The 23,493-nt window shown below is 46.4% G+C and overlaps 1 protein-coding gene across 2 annotated transcripts; it reads left to right on the plus strand.

Moving 5' to 3' along the window:
• The first annotated feature begins 143 nt into the window (after positions 1-143).
• ccdc18 (coiled-coil domain containing 18) lies at positions 144-20,457 on the plus strand. Of its 2 annotated transcripts, XM_029119000.2 has the most exons (28): positions 144-181; positions 319-520; positions 642-807; positions 1,523-1,684; positions 1,781-1,890; positions 2,479-2,607; positions 3,024-3,120; positions 3,219-3,340; positions 3,885-4,173; positions 4,273-4,351; positions 4,986-5,203; positions 6,206-6,316; positions 6,866-6,997; positions 7,449-7,562; positions 7,895-7,972; positions 8,782-8,898; positions 9,011-9,178; positions 11,008-11,150; positions 12,696-12,859; positions 13,354-13,567; positions 15,315-15,414; positions 16,922-17,038; positions 17,164-17,232; positions 17,693-17,833; positions 18,057-18,194; positions 18,519-18,731; positions 18,811-19,506; positions 19,726-20,457. In XM_029119000.2, exons 2-28 carry the CDS (start codon positions 417-419, stop codon positions 19,768-19,770), a joined length of 4,236 nt encoding a protein of 1,411 aa, XP_028974833.2. In that variant the 5' UTR covers positions 144-181; positions 319-416; the 3' UTR covers positions 19,771-20,457. The 2 variants fall into 2 exon arrangements, with proteins under 2 accessions (XP_028974833.2, XP_028974834.2); XM_029119001.2 differs by lacking the exons at positions 144-181; positions 319-520 and having other exon boundaries at positions 736-807; positions 1,537-1,684.
• The last annotated feature ends 3,036 nt before the right edge of the window (positions 20,458-23,493 follow it).

Consider the following 23,493-nt stretch of genomic DNA (forward strand, 5'->3'; position numbering starts at 1 on the left):
ACTAACTTTTCATTCGCTTTAAGAATTGAGAAGTACACGCGCCACCATTCGCGGCCTTTGCAGTTCATTCAACCAATCACTTTTTAGACAGTTCCTTCTCGTCCAATAGCAGGACGCGATGTTCGAGAGTAGTCGTTTGTATTGTTTGGATTTTGGAAATGAGCGAATGAAGTGTCAAGTGGTAAAGTTTTGCTATACATATTTGTTGCTGTTTAAATGTATCAACCTTTTTATATATATAAAAAAAAGAACATCGCATATTTAGCTATTATATTAGGTAGTCAATTGCCTCGTTTATCAGAATAAATTTTTCTGTAGGTTCAGTTATATGGAAACCTGTTGATGAACCTGGCTAGCGAGCTGTTGGATTTACAGACAGTTGTAGCTGGCTATAGAGCTGCAAATGACAGCCACCAATGTTTAACAGTAACGATGAGGATCTTGTCGAAGATGTGGCCAGTATAAGGAGTCAATTGCGATTGACGGAGATCACTTTGCAAAGTTTGGGAGAACAATTAAGGTAAGCGAGGCTCAGTTGGCCAAAGTCAGCCAGGAAAGTAGAATTTAATTTGGCGAATAGCTAGCTATATAACATTAATATGCCTACCCTAACTGACTAACTCTCTTACCCACCCCCCCAGTCACTCAGAACATGACAGTCCCAGTGAGAGGACAGACACGAGTCCAGGACACGGTTTGCCCGGTCGCCTGACCCTTGGGGATCTGCAGCAGCCTGATGTTACTCAGCCTTCACCTGGCAACCGGAGTCCGGAAAGAGCCATCAGTCTAGCCGGTACCGAGTCCAGGGTGAGAGGAATAAACAATGTTTATACGTGAACGGGAAAACCAACCAGTTGCACCGTGTGTGTCAATCTGTATCATCGTGAGTGTTGTTGTTTGTGCAATAGTACCTCTATGTAGGCTATGTTTTGCCCCGGACCCGTTCAGTTTGTGTATGTTTGAGATGTGGATATGTTTCTCGAAAACTCGACTCTCTTATTCCATTTGGAGTTTTCTGCCCTTAACATTGACCAAGACTTCCAGGGTATGACTTCCTGCAGTCGCTTAGTTAAAAACACATGACAAACCAAACTTTTCAATTTCAAAACATGTATTTATGTGTTTACCCAGTAGCAAAGGACCCTGCATACCACAACTGGTTTGCAACTAATGCTTGCTAATACATGTTTTGCTTCAAAATATTTGTATAGTCTTATGATTCAATGTTTAATTAATAATCTCCGACTTAGCCGTGTTTTAATTGGTCTGGATTTAATGCGTCTGCCTGCCTTCTCTGTGTGATGGATTTTACGTCCACATTTTAGTCATTCAACAGGAGCTGTTATCCAGAGTTATTTACTGTCAAATAAATCAATATTTCTATGGTTTTATCAGCAATGCCTGAGCAAGCGTTGTGTTTGGGAATTAGGGACGCATTGCCTATTTACATTTCGTATGTGCTGTTACATGTGTCCCTGTGTTTTTGTCTCTCTTCCTCAACACCACTGTACCACTCACCCAGCACTCCTCATCCAGATCCAGGGGGGTGGAGATGGAGGCTGTGCCCCTCAGGAAGAAGCTGGGTGGGCTGCGTCAGGAGAACGCCTCCCTGTCCATGGAGAACAGGCAGCTCATCAGTGACCTGGAGGCAGCCCACGTTGAACTGGCCAGCTCCAAGTCCAAGGTATTAATGAGAACAGCCGTGAGTATGAAGATCACTGACGTTCACTAGTGGGGATGCTCAACCGCCTGTGTGGTTTTCTGTTCTTCTGTCCCCCAGGTCCGTCTCCTGGGCAACACATTCGGGACTAAGGCCTCCAGTGTGAATGTCCTGAGGGAGCAGATCCTGGGCTTGGAGGCTGAGGTGGAGGCTCAAGCCAAAGATCTCCGGTAACTAAGCGTCTTTTCATGTTATCATGAAACCCTCTGCACCTGTACACTTGTTTCCCCCCCCCCGAAAATCTGTACGTTTTCCGGCTTATACACTTCGCTATGGTTCCTGTGAGTACTGGAGTACAGTGAGGTTTTAGACTACTCTTGCTAGTCTGAGAGGATTTGTAGTGAACAGTCCCATCTAGGGATGGTCCAGTCCCTAGATGGGACTTTTGCAAGTGTTGTCGGAGGGCCAGTAGGGGGCACTCTTCTCTATGTATCAAAATCCCAACGACCCACAACAGTGATTGGCACGGCTGCATGCATATGGTGCTGTTTCTTGAATGGGACTGTTGTCCTGACTCTGCGGTCACTAAGAGTCCCGTTGCGCCAATCGTAAGAGTCGGATCGTTATCCCCACTGTTAAGGCTACATTTTAAACCGGCCATATTACCATGGCCACCTAATCAGCCACCTCATTCCTAATGGGCATATATCCCAGATCACCTGACAGCTGATGTGTGTGAAGGGCTCTGGCGTGAACTGGCTGCCGTACATCACTGTGGGCCGTCCAATGAAGCTGCATGTTGTCCCATGTTGTTTCAGGGCTGCGGAGCTCAAGGTGGAGCTGAGCCAGCAGGCAGCCGCTCAGAGTGAGAGGCAGGTGTCCGTGCTCAGAGAAGAGCTGAGCATGCTCAGAACACAGCTCACGGACACGACCAGACAAGGAAAACGGTAACCCCTTTAATCTGGTTTCCACCGTGGTCTCCACTGGGCTCTGGTCATTGTCCCTTGTTCGTTTAAAATGGGCCGTCCAGGATGTTCATTTTAAGCCTGTGTTCTCCAGCCGAAGGTACTGGTTTAGGGGATACCATTACCATCTATTTTTGTTTGTACAGTTCCCATACTGTGTATGGGTTGACAGCCAGCTGGAACCGTGGTTCTCATACCTCCCCTAGACACAACCAGCCATGTCTTGCATATATTCCAAAGCCAGAACATTTCAAATAACTATCAAGCGTTTGACTCATTCCTTCAGACAAGCTCGTTCAGGGCTGCCATGGAGTTTTGAGATGGCTGGGGGTACCCTAAACACTTGTTTCAGAAACACTGGTCTAGGGGAGAGTACTGAGCGGTCTTGTTTCTTATAGAGCCGAGCAGCAACGGAACCAAGCCCTTCACAATGCTGAGAAGCTCACTGATGCGTTCAAAGACTACAAGGCAAAGATTTCCATCAAGCTGAAGAAGGTAACTCCATGAACCCTTTTCACATAATTCATCCGAATAAACTAGTAGTGTTTAGCAGTCACTCTTTTGACAAACTAAACTGTGACTGTATTTCCAAGGTGATGGAAAGTGAGAGCAACCTGAAGGAGAGTCTGATCGTGTGTGACAGAGAGAGAGAGGAACTGGAGAGCAGGTGCTGCAATCTGGAGAGGGAAAGAGCAGAGCAGGGCCAAAACATCAGGTGAGTCTCTCTGGCTCAGGTCTGTCAAAACTAGGCGTTTGTCCTTTACTGTCTCTTTCCTCCTTTTGAAAAAGGTCAGGTGGTTGAAAATAGGAGAGGAGAAGAACAAATGTGGAAACATTGTTTTCACTAGTGTGTCATCCCAAAATACATTTTTAAAGCTCCAAATATAATTAGCTATATGTGGGATTTTCTTTATGGAATAATGAGTGTGTGCTTTAAGTGTGTGAATGCTTTATCCCCCAGAGAAGGGGTGTTGTCACCCTAAGGGGTGTTGCAGGATTTAAAAACTATTCCATAGTAGAATACAACAAAATAGGATATAGATCCATTCACAAACTGACATGCTCCTACTTATGGCGACTGCATATTGGTTTCCGGGTTGGATTAGTGGAGGATGGTGGAGTCCAAGTCCTTAACGACAAATTGAGAAAAGGCGCAAGACTGAACTGGAATGCTGATAACTAAGTAGAGTACATTGATATAGAGCCGTGATAATGGTTATAAATTGGGTATAACACATTTTTACCCTAATTTTCTTTAGTAAACTAATGGAGGAGTTAACCCAGGCACGCACCTGCAACACAAAAAACGTGCAGCTCCAGGCTCGTTTGGAGGAGGCTGCCCAGCGAGCATCACGCCTGGAGATGGAACTGGGAGGGCGGGCCTCAGCATCCAGGGATTTGGCCTCTCTCCGCAGGGAGACGGAGGACCTCCGTGCTCTTGTCCAGTGCCAGGAACAGAGGCTGGCCCAATGTCACAGAGAGGCCCAGCAGAGCCAGGCCGAAATGGCTAGTCTGGAGGGCATACTGGGCCTGCTGCATCTCAGAGAGGTATGGAGCGCGTGTGCGCACACACACACACACACACACACACACAGGAAAACAATTGGGTTGCCAAAAATGTGTGTACATGTTATTTGGATGTTACAGGGCACTGAGGGATCTCTCTGTGTGAGACCGTGTATGCTGCCCACAGTGGATTACACTGCCGACCTTAGACCCAAACCAGGTACGGTATTACACTGCAGACCTTAGACCCAAACCAGGTACAGTATTACACTGCAGACCTTAGACCCAAACCAGATGCAGTATTACACTGCAGACCTTAGACCCAAACCAGGTACAGTATTACACTGCAGACCTTAGACCCAAACCAGATGCAGTATTACACTGCAGACCTTAGACCCAAACCAGGTACAGTATTACACTGCAGACCTTAGACCCAAACCAGGTACAGTATTACACTGCAGACCTTAGACCCAAACCAGGTACAGTATTACACTGCGGACCTTAGACCCAAACCAGGTACAGTATTACACTGCAGACCTTAGACCCAAACCAGGTACAGTATTACACTGCAGACCTTAGACCCAAACCAGGTACAGTATTACACTGCAGACCTTAGACCCAAACCAGGTACAGTATTACACTGCAGACCTTAGACCCAAACCAGGTACAGTATTACACTGCCGACCTTAGACCCAAACCAGGTACAGTATTACACTGCAGACCTTAGACCCAAACCAGATGCAGTATTACACTGCAGTCCTTAGACCCAAACCAGGTATATTACAATATTACACGCAATAATTGGCATTGACAACTGAATAAGTTGTTCATGCCCCCCCTATCCACTCCTCCAGGTGAGCGCTACCAGCAGCTCCTCCCTGTTCTCCAGGCCATGGAGGCAGAGCGGGCCAGACAGAGCTCCCTAGCCACCAGACTTCAGGACAGGTTATTGAAAGCCCAGGATGAGGTCTCTTCTTTGCATAGCTCCATGGCCCAGAGGGCCTCACACTACCAACAGGTCCACAGCGAGCTGCTAGAAAAGGCCAGCCAGGCTAACGATGCCCAGAAAGAGGTGAGTAGGCTGGGGAAATGGGAGGGGTGTCCATCTCAACAGATGTGTAGTGAATGAGTAGTTGCCGGATTGTTGAACGGATGGTTGCCGTGTTGTTGAACGGATGGTTGCCGTGTTGTTGAACGGATGGTTGCCGTGTTGTTGAACGGATGGTTGCCGTGTTGTTGAACGGATGGTTGCCGTGTTGTTGAACGGATGGTTGCCGTGTTGTTGAACGGATGGTTGCCGTGTTGAACGGATGGTTGCCGTGTTGAACGGATGGTTGCCGTGGTGTTGAACGGATGGTTGCCGTGGTGTTGAACGGATGGTTGCCGTGGTGTTGAACGGATGGTTGCCGTGGTGTTGAACGGATGGTTGCCATGGTGTTGAACGGATGGTTGCCGTGTTGTTGAACGGATGGTTGCCGTGTTGTTGAACGGATGGTTGCCGTGTTGTTGAACGGATGGTTGCCGTGTTGTTGAACGGATGGTTGAACGGATGGTTGCCGTGTTGAACGGATGGTTGCCGTGTTGTTGAACGGATGGTTGCCGTGTTGTTGAACGGATGGTTGAACGGATGGTTGCCGTGTTGTTGAACGGATGGTTGCCGTGTTGTTGAACGGATGGTTGCCGTGTTGTTGAACGGATGGTTGAACGGATGGTTGCCGTGTTGAACGGATGGTTGCCGTGTTGAACGGATGGTTGCCGTGTTGAACGGATGGTTGAACGGATGGTTGCCGTGTTGAACGGATGGTTGCCGTGTTGAACGGATGGTTGCCGTGTTGAACGGATGGTTGCCGTGTTGAACGGATGGTTGAACGGATGGTTGCCGTGTTGAACGGATGGTTGCCGTGTGGACATGGGGGTTAGTTAACCAACAGAGATCTCATCCCTAGATGCGCTACAGCTTGGCCTTATTTTAAACACAACAGTAACTGAGGTAGTCTGAGTGTGTTTAGACTAGACTGGACTGTAACTGTGTGTGGTTTTCACTGACTGTCTCCCCCTGGTGGTCTTACTATAGTTGAAGAAGAAGAGTGCTCGTGTCTCTGCCCTGGAGAAACAACTACAGGAGAAGTCCTCAGCTTACTCTCAGGCTGCGCTGAAAAACGGTCAGCTAGAGCAGGATCTTCTGGTACGCCCAGGCACAGACACCCTTTAAATAACTTATCCACAAATAGTCCACAAATCATGTTATTTGCAAATAGATTCCAACACTTGTGGACGCAGACACCAATGGGCACAGATGGCTCCTCATCAACGCAGCATTATTTTAACATCATCAAACTGAGGAGCTCCTAAACAGTCATGTTCATGGATGTCTGTGGTTTGTGTCAACGAGTGACTCAAGTCTGCTAACGGACAAGTTCAATGCTCTTCATCTATTCAATAGACGACAGACTTTATGACATTTGAATCATCTAAAACACATAAGTGGCTCACACACACACACAAACACGCACACTCTTGTAGAAAGATACTTAGCTAATGTATTGGTTTATTATACCATTGTATAGGAGAGAGAGAAATCACTCGCTACTTACTGTGTTGATAGTGAAGTACTAAGTTCATGTACGTAAATAGGTTTGCTTCTAACACATTCATTTGCACATTAAAGAATGTAAAATACATCCTCTTTGCAGTGCGGTACTGTCTCTTTGATGTTCCCTCCCTCCGACAACAGGAGAAGGCCAGTAGTATCCAGCACTACCAGTCGGTGATGACCAAGAAACAGAGAGACTTCCAGCAGGCTCTGGACAAGTGTCGTAAGGACCGATCTGACCAGTGCAGAGAGCTGCAGGACAGAGTGGAAGTGGTGGGTGGTGTGGCGGTCAAGTCTTCCTCATTCTTATTCACTGTTCCAGATTATTTGGTGACTGTCTTTCTCTAATCTGTGTGACTTGTCTGGTGCTCTGTGGTTTCCTCTCAGTCTCTGTTCCTCACCCTGACGTTGCTAACGAGCAAACAGTGTCTCCCTTACTATGTGTCGATCTATCTGTCCTTCTTACCTGGCAAAATATCCATTAAAATTTATGAATTGTTGTTTTGCTCCTTAAGTGTGCTGCTTATTTCCAGTGGTATTTCTCAGGGTCAGAGTGACAGTGGACATTATTATCTTTGCAAATCGCAACATCACTGCATCCATGTTTTTGAGCAAGTGTTTGAACAAAATAAATAGCAATTTCCTTTGTCTTTTTACTTTTTATCTACTGCTGTGTGTCCCTTTTTACTTTCTTTCTCACCGTTTTTCTCTCCCCCATGGGTAGTTGCAGCTGTCTCTAGACCAGACCCAGGCCCGGGTCTCAGAGCTGGAACTGGAGAGACACGAAGCCCAGAACACTGCTGTCCTTCTACAGGCCTCTCTTGACAAGTTAACACAGGTTAGAGCCACCAAAGCTATACAGTTTCATAGAGCGCAGCCTTTTATTCATCCCTATTGTGCATGAAAAGTAGCCATTTTGTTCCTGAGAACATATTAAATCTCATTATATATCTTGCTTGTGTGCTGTCTTTTTCACAAGACCTAAATATGCTTTAGCAGTATTGTTTAAATTATTTGAATTTACACACACGTGCAGCATATATACAAGGATGTTTATTGAACTTTTTTTGACAATCAAACCATGGGATAGAATAAAAATGCAATAGAAAAACACAAAAAGGTAGTATAAGAATTGAAAAAGCTTGTGATTGTTTGGTGTTTTGTCACCAGGAGAGGGAAAACATCGTGAGGCACAGTGAGGAAGCTCTCCGGGATGTCAAAGAGCGTGCTGCGGAGTCTGCCACCAAGGTCAGTCTCTGGGCAACTCTGGGGGTTATGGTAAAACAATATTAAAAGGTTTCTCTGGCTTTCACCTCATGTGCCTTTACAGACTGGCTGACATTGTGGGAGGTAAATGCTTGAGATGCTAGCTGCGTTAAAATGTAAATGTGTGCAATTTAAGGTGTCACAAGATTTCAGGTTGAATGCACCGGTCACCCGGAGGTCCCACTGCTGGTTAGTACAATTCCTAATTGCTAAAAAGAACTTAGTGGAGATGAAGGAACATTACCAGCAAATCCACAGTAAGCTGTCCTGGGAGAGTGCAGTAAGTTACTTCCTCAGGGGGTGGCAAAAAGTAAACGACGGACTTAAAACCTCACCTGGAATTTGCCAGAAGGCATGAGACTAAGTGAAATAAATGTCTATAAAATCTCTCCGAAATAGATCTTTTTGGCCTCAACGCCAGGCGTTATGATGAGGCCTAACACTGCACCTCATCCTGAGAACCCCATCCACCATACTTACCGTGAAGCATGGTGGTCGCAGCATCATGCTATAGGGATGCTTCTCTGCGTCAGGGCCTCAAAAACCTCTGAAGACCGAGAGCAATATGGATTCAGCAAAGTGCTGAAAGAAAACCTGCTGTTTTCAAGAGACCTGGGACTTGGCAGAAGATTCATCTTCCAGAAAGACAAATGAGCCAAAACGTTCAAGCAAAGCTGGTGTGGCTTCAAAACATCCAAGCGCGGGGGGGCAGGGGGGTACTTTTGAGAGCCACAGTAAATACATTACCGTATGCCGTACACTTTTCTGACAACATTTTCTATGTTGGTCAGGTGAGGCAGCTGGAGACAGCCCTGGCTTCCTGCAGAGAGGAGCTGAGCTCCTCCCTGCAGCAGATGGAGGAGGCCAAGGAGCGCTACCAGAGACAGCTGGACCTCAAGAGTCAAGAGGTGTGTGTGATTGATTTACCTCATATTCACTATGATTTAAAGTGGCCCTGTACCGGCGCTTATTGCCTAGCTGTGTGTGTGTGTGCGTGTGACGTCCTGTGGTTCTCCACAGCTGTCGAGTCTACGTGAGGAGTTGCGTAGCAGCAGCGAGATGTGCAGGCTCTCCGGGCAGCAGTGTGCCCAGCTCCAGACCTCCCTGCAGCAGCTGCAGAGCATGTTACTGGAGAGCACCACCCGTGTGGCGGAGTTGGAGGACAGCCAGAGTCAGCTACAGGGACAGGTACGTATCACCCTGCCTGGGGGGGGGGGGGGGGGGGGGGGGCATACTCCATCATCTACAGGGAGGTTAACTTACTGGACGGAGGAGTTCTCTGCTCAGACGCCAAGAGAATGTGAGGCCGTCTGTCAAAAAGCTGAAGCTCTACAGGACCTGAGTTTCACAACAAGACAACGATCCCAGTGCAAAGTTACAACAGAATGTCTCAAAAAGAAGATGTGGAGGGTCGAGTTGAAGTCCCGATGAATCGTATCGAATTGCTGTGGGCATGCAAGAAAAACCCTTGACCATGACACATCTGAAACAGTATTGTAAATAAAAGGGTGGGGGAAGAGTCCTCCTAGTCGATGTAAGAGGCCAATTGGCAGTTACAAGAAACGGCTATGTGAAGTTATTTCTGCCAATGGGGACAATGCCATCTATCGAAGCTAAGGGTGTACATACCTTTTCCACACTACGAAAATGCATTTCTGTAGATTTCTTTTTTTTATGTATAAAACTTTCCGGGGGGTGCTCTTACTTTCAAATGACTGTAAATAATATAAATTTGTCATCGGCAGGGAGATGTCTGTCATTGCAGTGAGACCTACTGTAAAGTAAATCACACAGTTATCATGGAGCAAGACCAACTGCCTAAAAAGAGCTGATGTGGAAAGATCTGTTGTGATTTCATGATACTAAATATATGGGAAATAACCTATTTCATTGGCTAATAGTGTATAAACCACTTCCAGTTAGACCCAAATATGGGATACACAACTATGTTTGTAGTTATTCAGTTACATTCATTTTAGGAATGTAATACTTTTTGAAATTCTAAATCTGGTTACCATCAGAAGTAGCTGATCATTTCACATGCTCCTGGCGCATTGTTGTGTTCCTTTTTCAGGCCTTTTCGCATTAACTACATCTTACAATTGACTACATTAACCAAAGCCAATATTAAGAAATACTTCCGTGGCCAAAACATTACAGTTACAGCATTACTGTCAGAATGGACTGAACATCCCACCACCAACTAGCTTTCTGTGTAAACTAGGCTCATTAAGTCTTCAAGTCATGAAAAATGGAATTATGTAAGCCTGTTTTCTATTAAAAAAAGGAATCATGCATTCAGTGAAGGCAGTCCTTCTGCTGGGGAATTCCAATGTGAAGGATATTTATGTTCTTTTGAGATTCAGATTTGGTCAATACAAATGCAGTTTATTACATAGAGATTTATCACTTCAGGAACTGAACCTTGATTAAGGACATTTCATAATTCATTAGTTTGGGTTTGGATATGCTCAAACCATGTTACAAAATGAGAAATGATCATAGATTGTCAAACCAGTGTTTGCCTGTGGTGATCTTTCAATCAAATGGATTTACAGTTCCAGCTCCGTTGACTTGCTTGTGAATGTCTAATACTGGGCTACAAGCACTAATGAAAACACTGTTTTCTCACAAGAGATTTTCACCCCACACTCTGGTGTTTTTTATTCCATGCCAATGGCGCGTGCGCCATTGTGTACAGATATAGTTATCGTTTGTTTATTTGATTACCCACCCCTTGGTTATCGATTCGAGACAGAGAGACACAGCTCAACATTTACCATCATAAAAAAACATTAGGAAAAAGTACTTATTTTTTTCGTAACCCACAACCCACCATATTTTACCAACTGATCTACATGGCATGTGACTTCTACATAAAATCCACTTAACCTGAAGTTACAACCCATTGTAGTACCGTATTTTTATCCTGTTTTAGATAGTGCTTAAACCGACACATGATAAATAATGTAATAGGTGTGGCATATTCGTTTATGATATTAATGTGACCTTTCCAGGTGTCTGCATTGGAGCAGGATCTGGAGCGGGCGCGCTCATCTCTGGAGGAGGAACTGAGCAGGAGGGAGAAGGAGCTGCAGGATGCTGACATGGAGGTGCAGGAGAAGAGGAGACAGACGGCACATCTCTCTGGCTCTGTGGCGTAAGTCTCCTTCAGATACTTGTCAGTATTTCGTGTTCTACAGAATGTTCCCCCCAACTCACTCAGGTCACCGAGTAGTACCGGCTGACTTCTGCTATTTCAATGGGCTTCTTTGTTCGTGTCCAAAACAAACAGTTTGTATGAGAAGTTTAGCTAATAGCCCTGTAGTCACAGTTTGTGCCGCACGGAAACATACCGCGCTGGCTTTATACGATCGCCGGATAAGACCTCACAAAATCCCCTCTGTTCACTCCTACTGTTCACTCTTGTTCAGCGGGAGTCGTTTGAATTCAGTCCGAACAGCGCCGGTTCCCGCCCCCCCCGTAACAGGGAGGCAGAGAGACGTTCGTAAAGCCCAAGGTGCTGCCCGAATGAGCTGGTCCCATGACCCTGGTGCCACCACAACCTGGGGGGTTATTGTGCCCCCCCCCCCCACGCAAGCCCTGGTCTCCTCCCTGTCATGGGTTACATATAAACTCCCTGCCCTCTGAAGCAGTCTTCTTAGGGAGGGAGAGTTTTCTGCGTTTAACACTTATGATTGCGTAGCATGCAGGGGCTAGGAAAGAACATTTTTCTCTCTAGTCTCTAGCTACTCAGGCCGAGGAGAGAGACTGCGGTTGTGCTCAGAGTTCAAGAACATTTCTATTAGTAATTACGTTACATTTAGGACATAATGTCACTATTAGTACTGTAGTTCAGTTAATCAGTTAATACTCTAGTTCAGATTTTCTTAGAGCATATCTAGTTTAGATTACTAAGAGGATCTAGTTCAGATTATTAAGAGGATCTAGTTTAGATTACTTAGAGGATCTAGTTTAGATTACTTAGAGGATCTAGTTTAGATTACTTAGAGGATCTAGTTTAGATTACTTAGAGGATCTAGTTTAGATTACTTAGAGGATCTAGTTTAGATTACTTAGAGGATCTAGTTTGGGTTACTCAGAGGATCAGGGTAAGGTTCAGGGTACTCTGATATTAGAGTGGTTACCCATTTGGGTCCAGGTCCTAGAGTTGGTATGTGTTAGTACTGAGTTAGTACGTGTGGATTTGGAAGGGGTGCAGTGGTTTTGGAAGGGTGCAGTGGATTTGGAAGGGGTGCAGTGGTTTTGGAAGGGGTGCAGTGGATTTGGAAGGGGTGCAGTGGATTTGGAAGGGGTGCAGTGGATTTGGAAGGGGTGCAGTGGATTTGGAAGGGGTGCAGTGGATTTGGAAGGGGTGCAGTGGATTTGGAAGGGGTGCAGTGGATTTGGAAGGGGTGCAGTGGATTTGGAAGGGGTGCAGTGGATTTGGAAGGGGTGCAGTGGATTTGGAAGGGGTGCAGGGGTTTTGGAAGGGGTGCAGGGGTTTTGGAAGGGGTGTGGTCCTCCGGGGGGGCCATTGAATGAGACAACTCCTCATGGGGGCACATTTGTGCACAGTTAGGTGGGCGCTCGACGGAGGCTGTCTAGAATGTGTGTGAGTGCAACGTGTGACTGGATGTGTATTTTATCTGTGTGAAGATACCAGCGTGCTAACTGTGTGTGTGTGTGTGTGTGTGTGTTCTAGCCAGCTGTCGTCTGAGATGAGTAAGTGTCGCGGGGAGCTGCTGGCCATGGAGCAGGAGCTGCAGAGGCTGCGGAGAGAAGCCAGCATCAAGTCCTCCCAGATCAGCCAAATGGAGGAGACGCTGCAGAAGACCCAGGGCCTCCTGGAGAAGAAGAACAACGCAGGTAGGACACGCTGGGGGAGGCGTAGGGCTTCAGGGATTCTGCCTCTCATCCTCTGGTCGTTCACTTTTCCCCACATCGCTACTGATGCCATTCTGTGTATACGCAGTGTGTTCTGGCCCTCTGTGTATACGCAGTGTGTTCTGGCCCTCTGTGTATACGCAGTGTGTTCTGGCCCTCTGTGTATACGCAGTGTGTTCTGGCCCTCTGTGTATACGCAGTGTGTTCTGGCACTGGCAGCAGCTTTACTCAGTGTAAGCTAAGCCCATTAAAATTAATTAATATATATGTTAGCATTGCTAGCAATTTAAAGGTTTGGAAATGTGCAGGTTGGATTAAGAACTCCTATAGATGGGAGTGGGAGGGTTGTTATACGTGTTGCTTCATTCAATAAAAGGCGGGTTTTAACTGTCAATTTATTTTCTTCGACGCCTCTGATTGTAGAAATGTGCAGGAAGTAAGAGATATTTTGCCCACCTTGTTCCTTCCCCCCCAAGTTGTTGACTTGGAGGAAAAGCTCCACCTCTGCGAGCAGGACAGGCGGAACTCTGTTCAGCGGGCGGCGGCTCTGGAGGGACAGCTGCAGGGCGTGCGTGGCGAGATGCATGACACCCTGGAGAACCTGCAGGAGCTGAAGGACCTGCTTCAGCGCACCCAGGTCACCGCAGACGAACGGCAGGTGTCCCTGGAGAGGCTCTCCGCTGAGCTCAGGTGGGCCTCTGCCAACCGCACGCACACCCACACTACCTTTCTTGGGCTCCTGAATCCCAGAAATCAATGTTCCCCATTCCCTGACCTTAACCTTAGCCTAATGCTAACCCGTACATCTCCCACCTCAAGAACATTCAGTAGAAAATTAAATGCATGAAGGGGAAGGGTTTGGTTTTAATGCCGTGTTTCATTCCACCTTGCCTTGAAGAAGCACTGCCAGCACACCTGAAGTCACACATGTTTCCTATGGTCAGTGTAACCATGGCAACCACTGACAAGCTCAACCGCTGTGGAGTTGCTCGGGAAGACCTCGTAGGCCGCGCCATTTTGGGAAGAATTAATCCAGACTCATGTTTTTAACGTTCAGCGATGTTCTATGGTCATTTGTAATTTAAACATTGTTCTTGGATTATCTTGTTCACCTTTAAAAGTCAATATACTATTTATAATACGTATATTGTAATTGTAAAGCAAATGTTATGTATTGTGCATCCTTTTTTGTTGTAAATTAGATGCAGTGTTAAGTAAAAAAAACAACAACATAATAGTAACTTCCCTGTATCATCATGTGAAAGCTTGGAGGACGGGCCAGATATGTACTGCACAACAGCAAGTGGAGTTAGTCGTTATTTTTTCATAGTAATTACCATGCTATATCGCCTTGTTTTTATAACATATATAAATTCTGTATTCTTTTGAGGCTTGTTCAATCAGTGAGTGAAAAGCAGCAGTAGCTTTTGATAAACACAGACATGAACATGGACACACAAGTGCACACATGCACGTGCGCGCACACACACACACACACACACAACAAACACTGGACTCATAAAATGACTTTTACAATGTTAATCCACAATATGTCTCTTTGTGTAAATAGGAACACAGTCCTTATTATACATCCTGTTCTCTGTTGTAAATACGGTACAACTCTTATCTCTCTGTTAGGGAGGGAAATTGCCTCTCTCTGGCACCAACCAACCGGTTACTCTCTCCTGAACACAAAGTGGCTCCCCACCCTACACACCCTACACACCGCCAGCCAATATGACTTGATGAGTTAAGGGCCACAACCTAAGGCCCCATGTGATGCAATATAATCGGTGGAGTTGTGCGGTTTTGACATTTAAACGTGTGGATTATCTCTCAGTCATAACATTTAGTGCAGGAACATTCGGTAAATCTCGCTTGTCCGCTTCAGAGCCCATCCCCTCAGGCAAGTATGTAATTGAATTAAAGAAGGCAGACTGGGTATCCGAGTTCACGGTGTTTGATGGGATCACACATTGACTAATCCCTCGTAAAACAGGTCTCTCCGAATGACGTGAGGTTGTAGTTCTGGGTTCCCCACGATTACCCAGACAGTCGTAGTTTGGGGTGGAGCGGGTGCTGAACATGAAGGGATTCAGACTGCAATGTGTCCGTTGTGAAACGACATGGCCACTGCTCAGATGTCGAGGGAGCTCTTCTTTGTGAATTATTTACGACGGCTTGTGCTGACTTCACATGCCGAGTATGTGCGCGTGAGTGGGATTTCACGGCTGTAGGGGGTTAAGCAGCTCCACATAACATGGTTTCAGGGCCCACCATTTGTTCACATTGTGTGTTAACGTGTGGTTGTTGATTTTTCCAGCCTATGTAACATGGTTTTATTTGTGTCTGTGCGCGTGTGCGTGCGTGTGCGTGTGTGCGTGCGTGTGTGTGCGTGTGTGCGTGCGTGCGTGCGTGTGTGTGTGTGTGTGTGCAGGGAAAGCCAGAGGGAGTTAGAGGAGAGGAATCACGAGGTGTTGGACATGGACACCGCCCTGAAGGAAAGACAGGGGGAGCTGCAGCTGAGAGCCCAGCTGGTACACGCCCCTTTATTCTCTGTCCTACTATTGGTTAAGGCATGTAGGTTGGTGGCACGCAATGTGGTTTAGGGGGGCGGTTCGTGTAATGTCTCGTTGAAGTAGGACAGAAATGTCAGCCTCTCTGTCTTTCTTTCCCTCCTGAGTTTTTTTTTTGATGTAGTGGTACAATAAAAAGCCTGCACCGCCTGTCAGAAGTATTCACCCGTCTTGGACTTTTGCCACTGATCAATGACAAAAGTGGATAATAAAATCTACAAACTTGTTCTAATTTAATTGGCAATACAAAACAGAAAATAATTGAATGCATAAGTATTCACCCCCTTTGGTCAATATTTGGTTGAGGCGTCTTTGGCAACAATTAGGATCATGAGACTGTTTGGATAAGTGTCTACCAGCTTTTCTCATTTAGTCACGGCAATTGTTTACTATTCTTTTTTGCAAAATTGCTCATGTGTCTGGGCTTTGCCTGGGCCATTCCAGGACATTGAACATTCTGTTTTTAAGTCACTCCAGTTTGGCTTTGCTGTATGTTTGGAGTCATTGTCCTGCCAGAAGATCAATATATTCTCCAGAGTTCAAGGTCTCTGGCAGTTTTATTTCCTGCTTTGCAGCATCCATTTTGCCCTCTGTCTTCATAAGCTTTCCAGGCCCTGATGCAGTGGCTGATGTGATATGACGTGCAGCGTTCAGGCCAAAATGTTCTATTCATGTTTCATCAAACCATAGATTATTCTTCTACTTGGTCTAATAGACTCCCACGAGTTGAGATTTGTTTTCTTTATTTTTGTGTTTTTATTTCTTTTGGTACTTTCCTATGGCCCATTTTGTGAAGCAGTGCCTTCACTGCCTTTCTGCTAGGGCTTGATTTTGCATGTATGGCAATGTAGGACAAACCTGACTAGTCCCCTTCTCCTCTGGACACTGTTTTGCTCAGTTTTGTAATATTTACAAAAACTATTATTGTTACAAAATAAGTTTCATGTGCTCCGGGGGTATTCAGTGCCTCAGAAATAGTATGTCCTACCTCTGATTGGCGCTTTTGAAGAACCTTATTCCGGTTTTGCTTTGAATGTTCTTTCATCTTCATTTCGTTAGGTCCTAACTGACTGTGGGACCTCCCAGAGACGGGTGCATTTAATGTGAAGTCGCGTGAAAATCTGAAATCTGTGAAATTCCCTTTATAAATTCCTGTCGTTTTATCATATAATGCAGCTCTGTCCTGGGTTCTACCGGGATGGCACAGCTTTACCTCTGAAGGGAGACAGGTTTCCTGCTGTGCTCACCCCACGTGTATGTATTTTGTTCAAACAGTGGTGTGGTGTTGATCGACGACTATGTTGTCATGTTGTCTCCCTCGCGCCCCCAACACAAACACACGCAAGGGGCGCCGTTTTCATCCAAAACGTTTTCATTCAGTTTGCATGTGTTTGCCGACGTGAATGGGATGGAGTGATGAGGAGAAATAAGGGCCCTCTCTTTTGTCTCCGTTCCCCCTCTTGCTCAGCTGGGCCAGTTGGACGTGGCAATCAGAGACCACAAGCTGGAGATGGACAAAAAGGTCCTGTCTCTTCAGGAGGCTCTCGACAGGAGAGAGAGGGAGGTCAGAGGTCGGGATGAGCAGGTACACGTTCACTTGACTTCCAGATCCTTTGTTCTATCTACTTGGGGGGTGGTTGTTGTCCCCTGGAAATCGTGTTGTTGTTACAGGATTGTTATTAACTGTTCCCTGATGGTTGGTCCGCACAGGTGGCGTCTTTGAGTGAGCGGTTAGACCTTCTGAAAGCACAGCTGCAAATGAAGGAGGATCTGGAGAAGGTATGGTTGGATGAGACGATGAAGAGAGAGGGGAAGGGATGAGTGATGGTGAAGGGATTATTATATGGACGGACTGTAGCGAGGCCTGTGGGACAGCAAATTGTTGCTTCTGACAGAACGTATGTGGTCTGTTCAATGGAAGGCAAGAGAGCTGAGATTTGTTACTTGCTGTTTGTACTTTCGCAGTTTCTCGACTCCTACCATGATTTTGTCATCGAAGCCTAGCAGCTGTGTGAAACGGCACGGTAACCTAGACCCAATTGGTCGATGCTCCACTGGGCGTGTTATGCGTTTTTTGATAAGAGTCTTGCCAGACTCTTATCATTTTATGGTCACTCCCACCAAAACCCAATGAGGCGTAATTTATACACGCACCGGTCCCAATAACCCGACGACAAGGTTACTGATTAACCGTCTAGGGACAGCTTCCCCCTAGCTGACCTGTAACCTTTCGTCCCAGGACGCTCTGGAGCAGAGCCAGAGTCTGCGTGCTTGTCGTGAGCAGCTGCAGAGAACCACAGAGGAGCTGCAGAAACTCCGTGGGCACTGTGACAACCTGAGCCAAGAGCTGGACAGCGTCACTCAACATGCCGACCAGAAGGTACACCCTGCTGATGTTGCCTGCCCTGGTCCCTTGCCTCCACCTCCACTGGTTCTCCAGGGTTCTGCTACTGATGTGTTTGTAACAGTGAAAGGTCCATGCAGGTCCAACGTTCTTATCATATCTTCTAGTCCTTACAGTTAGTAGTTGGTGGTCATTAACTATCAAGTTGACTTGATATGGGTTCTTTTCTCTTTCGATTTTGGCATGTCGTCTTTTACAGGAGGTTCAAGTGAGGAGTCTGGAGGAGGAGCTGTCTGCCAGGGGGAAACACTGGGTCCAGGGGGAGGCCAGGCTCCAGGCCACTATCTCTTCCCTACAGCAGGAGCTGGAACATGAAAAGGAACAGCACAACAAGGAGGTACACTTGGCCATTGTCTGGCCACCTTGTCACCATCCTCCTCTTTCTCCGCTGTTTCCTTGTCCTTCCCACAGCCATTTCCTGTAATCACCTCCTCACTGACATGTTCAAGTTCCTCTAGTGTGGATAATTAACCAGTACTTCTCCTTTTCTTCCTCAACCTCTGTCTGTCGTCGTTTCCATGTTCCTCTGTGCTTCCTCTTCTTCCCTCTCTCTCTCCATCTCGACCCCCCCCCCACCCCCCTCGACCCCCCACACACACACACACCTCCGTCCGTCTCCCCTTCCATACCGCTGTATCTACCCCCTCCTGCCGTCCTCCAGGTGTCCTGTCTGCAGCAGACACGGGGCCAGCTGCTGAAGGTGTCGGAGCAGATGAGCTGCAGCCTGCGAAGCTCCCAGGAGCACCTGGCCTCCAGGCTTCAGGAGAGCCAGCTGCAGCTGGAGCAGGCCAGGGCGCAGTGTGCCCGCCTCCAGGTCCAGCTCCACGCCACCCAGACCAGCCTGCAGAGCACCCGGGAGGCCTTGCTCATCAAGGTGGAGTACAGTTGGCGGGTGGTGGTGAGTTAGATGCCCGGCTGGTAGTTCTAAGTGTCTGGCTCTTGTCTTCTTCCAGGAGTCTGAAGTAACCCGGCTGCAGGCCAGGATCTCCAGCCTAGAGAGGACCATGGAGCTCCACCACACCAGTTTCCACCTCCTCCCAGACCTTGGCCAGCCCTCATCCCCTCCCGCGCACCACGGTTCCCCTCCGGACACTCGCCCGCGCGGCCACTCTCGTCAAAAACACACCCGCTCCACCCCCTCACCCACCCGCACCCCGGGCAAACTCATGAACCACTCTCCTCCTCCTGCTCCTCCTCCCGAATCACGCCAACCTCCACAAACCCACAGCCCAGACTGTCCCACTGATACCAGTAGTGTGGACTCCTCCCTGGACCTCCCCCAGAGTCTGAAGGCCACGTTACGGGAAGCCCTGGGTCAGCACCTCCCCTGGGGCTCTTCCCTCTCCTCGTCCCCCACCCCGCATCATCCCGACCTAAGTTGGCAGGGCCTCAGCCGCCTGGAGGCCACCTCCACCTCGGACCTCTCCTTCAACCCTCTCACCTACATGGTGGAAGACAAGGAGGGCGGGGAGGAGCGGGACCACCCGGCGAGAGAGTCCCTCCTCGGGTGGCCGACCCAGGAGGAGGTGGACACGAGCTCCCTCACGGGCATGCTGAGGTTTGTCAACCAGACGCTGGCGCTGCAGGACGACCCGTCCCTGTGGGTCTCGGCGAGGCTCTCGGAGGTGGAGCGCTCCCTCGCGCTGAAGGTCAGTGACTCTGACTGGGGCCGTCAAACTGCATGTGTTGTAGCGGTTGGCTTTGTTAATGTCTAATCACGAGAGTGTTAATGCTTAGTACTTATGACATTTGTATGAGCCGTGGGAATATTCTCTTATATTCATCTGCTTTTCAGCTTGAAGGGACTGTTCATATGTGACTCCATAGGCATTAGCTATTTCAGTAATCTGAATGTTTTTCATATGCAGGGCGACCTGAAAGAAGGTGGAGGCTGTTCTCCGGGGAACATATGACAGTGGCATCTGTTCTGAATGTTTTCACTGTTGTTTGTGTGTGTGTGTGTTTGTTTGCATTTTCATTTCATAGATCCAATCAGGACCGGAAAGGCTCGCAGGAAAAAAAAAAAAAGAACACAGTAGATTTTAACAGATGAGGTTACAGTTGGGTTAGTGCTAGGCATACATATTTGGTTATTGAGGTTTGGGTTTTGGTAAATGTTAGGAAACCTCCTCACAAGTTTAGAAATGCAACGCTGTGTACATGGGAGTGTGTTGACCAAAAGGTCCTCATAACTACAGTATAGTCAAATTAGAAAATTTGAGGAAGTGAGAAAATATGCCTGTTTAGGCTTGATGTTAGAGTCTTGGCATGTTGACCTTCATGGTCTTTTACATAAACACATACTGTACATACTGTATATTTATATTTTTTTTATTGTATCTATTGACACTTGTTATGTATTTAAAATTCCCTGTAGAATAAACTTTTGGATGTTTAGATCTCTTGAAGTGAAGGGTAGTCATCCTCTGCTCCGGGCAGAGACCGCAGCTTGGACCAGGGAGCCACTCAAGGCCTCAGCAACAAGCTTAAGGATCTCTTCATATGACCACTGTAACGGGAACTCAGAGCATGTTTTATTAGTATTCACAGCAGAATATGAATTGTCCTAAATGTATTGTAATAAATGAGAAAAAACATTACGCGTTGAAAATCGAAATTAATGTATTCAAATGGAAAATATTTCAAACAACGGTACGAGCTCGCAATTAAAAATGTCACATTAGCGATTCGTACTTGTTACCACAGTAGTAATACCACAAAATGCAAAGAACAGTCATGTTTCTTTGGTGACAGGCCAGAGAGGAAATTGTGGTCCAGAAAAAAAGGTTGTGCTGGAACATGATGCCAGACCAACCTGCTGCATTACATTTTTCAATTCACAGGGGTTTATGTAACAACAGTATGAGTGGTGTACAATGGGTCATTTAAAGCTAGAATCTTTAGTTAAAACGTGAAATAAACTGTCCCCAACCTGATTCGGTTTTCGTGTTAAAAGCTGGGGAGTGGGGCTAGAGAAATTTAACCACTCACAAGTAAATAAGCATGGCTTTGTATGCATGCAGACTGACCATCATTGCTACTACAAATGTAATTTTAAATGTGCACACACTAATCTGTAATCTCTTTCCAGCTGGAAAGTCCCACAAATTGGTTTAGAGGACAAAAAAAGAGGGACATCTGATTCTTGCCTACTAAAACAATTAGAGCAGTGAATTCCCGCTTCAAACGGCGTGCCGCGCACCTGAACCTCATCGTGATTCGTGGTGATCTGTCTGACACAAGGAGACACTGGGTAGATCATGTTTTTTTCCCCTTTCCATCGTGTGACTGTAGTGCGCCTTTAACTTTGGTTTTGGGCTAGACAGTGTTTGTCTACAAACTGGTGAGACATTTATGTGACTTTTGGAAACTACCTCAGCATTGACAGTTCTCTGTGTGATGGTGCTTTAAAACATTCCCCAAATCAACCTTAAACTTGTTTGTGTACCATATTTAAATCTGCTCGGATGCCTTCAGGGCAGGGTAGGCGGAGGGACTAGGCTTAGAGCCTGAAATGAATTCATACCTGTTCTGTCTCTTCCTGGATACAACGACCCAACCCTTCTAAAAAATAGGACTGGCCACACCTAAGAGTATGGTTCCTCTCTAGGCGAGGTTTCTGCCACACAGGGGAGTTTCTGAGACACTGTGCATCAACTCTTGTTGTTGTTGCCCTTTGGGGTTCCTCGCCTGGGTGTCTGTATGAGAAATTTGTGTTCAGCCGATGATGTACAAAAGGGCTTTTTGAAATATGTTTGATTTATTGTCATTGTCTTGCACAATTCAGGATTCTACACTGTTTCCCTGTTCCAAAACCATGCAGGGTCTTGTCAGATGTCCAATTGCAGAAGGCACACTTCAGAAGACACATGCTAGATGGTTCCTCTGGTGGGCTTATGTGTTTGTATGTGGTGAGGCCCAGCTAGTGGCCCCCTCGCCTGCGCTGGTGTTTTGTTTCCTGGTTTACCTCACTATTTCACTATTTAAAACTATTTAAAACGCTAAATTCTATCTCCGTCAAATTTCCATGTTTGTGCTCAGGAAATATATATTATGTTATTCAAGAATAAATGGTTAAATGCTTATGCCATTAATGGATGCCCAATAATGGATGTAGCAGTTAAGCATTCCAGCTTAAAGAGTGTTTAACTGCATACTGTAAATTAAAATGAATTGTTCTGTACTTCACTGCAATTTCTGCTAAGAAAATCATCTGCTAAATGACTCACTGTTACCAATGTATTACTTGCTGTTTCTGTACCTGTTTATCTCCTTATGGAGACAAAATAGATTTTGCTGGATTAAGCAGACACTGCTAGTGACCGCCTACCGCCATGTTGCACAGGCCCAGTGAATGAACGGTACCATCCATGTCGGTACAGGCTTTGTCATTTTGTGTATCCAACTCACAACCACACAATACCCAGTGTGCAGCGGTGGGTCCTCTGTTTGGAATTAGCAGGCTGCCCACAAAGGCACCTGGGAAAAAAAACAAACGGCCTGTTAGCTTTACATTGTGTTTCTGTATGTCTACATGCCCACCTGCCTGTTTTCGTATGTATCTCTGTGTTTGCCCAGATTCCACCCCCAGCTGTCAGCCTTTTACCAATGTTCCTGAAGGTCATGTGACATATATATATCTCTTTGTACGGTGTTAGTGGGTGGGTACGTGTGTTTGCATTGACTCGTCAGACGGACAGAATGTGGTCATCACCATTAGCAACCAGCCCAGAGTGGCTGCTGCCTTGTTGGGGGTGTCTTTGTTGGGAAACTGAAAACGGCTCCTGAAGCAGCTGAACTGATCCGTCTTACAGTGCGTGCCAGTGATCAATCTGTTTTAACTGTGGTGTACCATGGTCAGGACAAAAGTGAGTCCTTAACTAAGCCGTTTAAGTGAAGTTTATTAGTACGGTTCTCTCTCCAACTGTCTCTTTCACACTTTAACCTATTTTTTCTCTCTCTGTCCAACCCACTCTCTGTTCTTCACCTGCCTCCGTCGAAGTTGTAGGCTAGGATGGTTGTGGTTGAGCGTGTCAGCTAAGAGGATGTGGTGATCTATATATTACTTGTCGAGTTGGCTTGACGACACAGTTTTTAATGGTGTTACTTTAGAAACATGAATTCATCCAAATCTTTCAGTTCTCTACACAAACTGTTTTGTAAAGTTTCAGTTTGAGGAATGTTTCTGGGTTTTACCATTTTAAAATGTACACTGCAAACACGGTTAGGGGTGCAGAGTTGCCTGAACTGATTTAGTAGTTATTGCGTGCCAGCTGAAATGAGATAGAAGTGCGACAGTCGCGTGGTTGGTTTTATGTCTCTCGGCTCCTCACGTCTGGCATTCGTTGCCCTGGTTACAAGGTACCACCAAGAAACCACAGCTCTGTAGATGAGGAACATCTTACAATGTTGGTACTGTCGTCTTATACATGGCAAGAGGAAAAATAGAAATTGTCAAGTATATGTTTCAACTCCCTAAATATGAGTATTTTTTGGACTCAATAGTCCTGAGACAGTGCAGAACTGCCAAGCAAAGGACCTACTTGCGTGTGGCCCACCTGTGTTGAACAATATATGGCTCCCTGTCCTCAACATGTGTACCAAGTTCACTGAAACTGGTAAGAAAGCGTAACCTA

This window comes from Esox lucius, chromosome 3 (assembly GCF_011004845.1).
Source record: "Esox lucius isolate fEsoLuc1 chromosome 3, fEsoLuc1.pri, whole genome shotgun sequence".
Taxonomy (NCBI): Eukaryota; Metazoa; Chordata; class Actinopteri; order Esociformes; family Esocidae; genus Esox; species Esox lucius.

Excerpts from the sequence above, each read along its gene's own strand:
- ccdc18 (XM_029119000.2), top strand. The coding sequence starts at position 417 with ATGTTTAACAGTAACGATGAGGATCTTGTCGAAGATGTGGCCAGTATA. Across the intron at positions 3,341-3,884 it reads GAGCAGGGCCAAAACATCAG|TAAACTAATGGAGGAGTTAA; the intron begins GTGAGTCTCTCT and ends AATTTTCTTTAG. Across the intron at positions 13,568-15,314 it reads AGGCTCTCCGCTGAGCTCAG|GGAAAGCCAGAGGGAGTTAG; the intron begins GTGGGCCTCTGC and ends GTGTGTGTGCAG.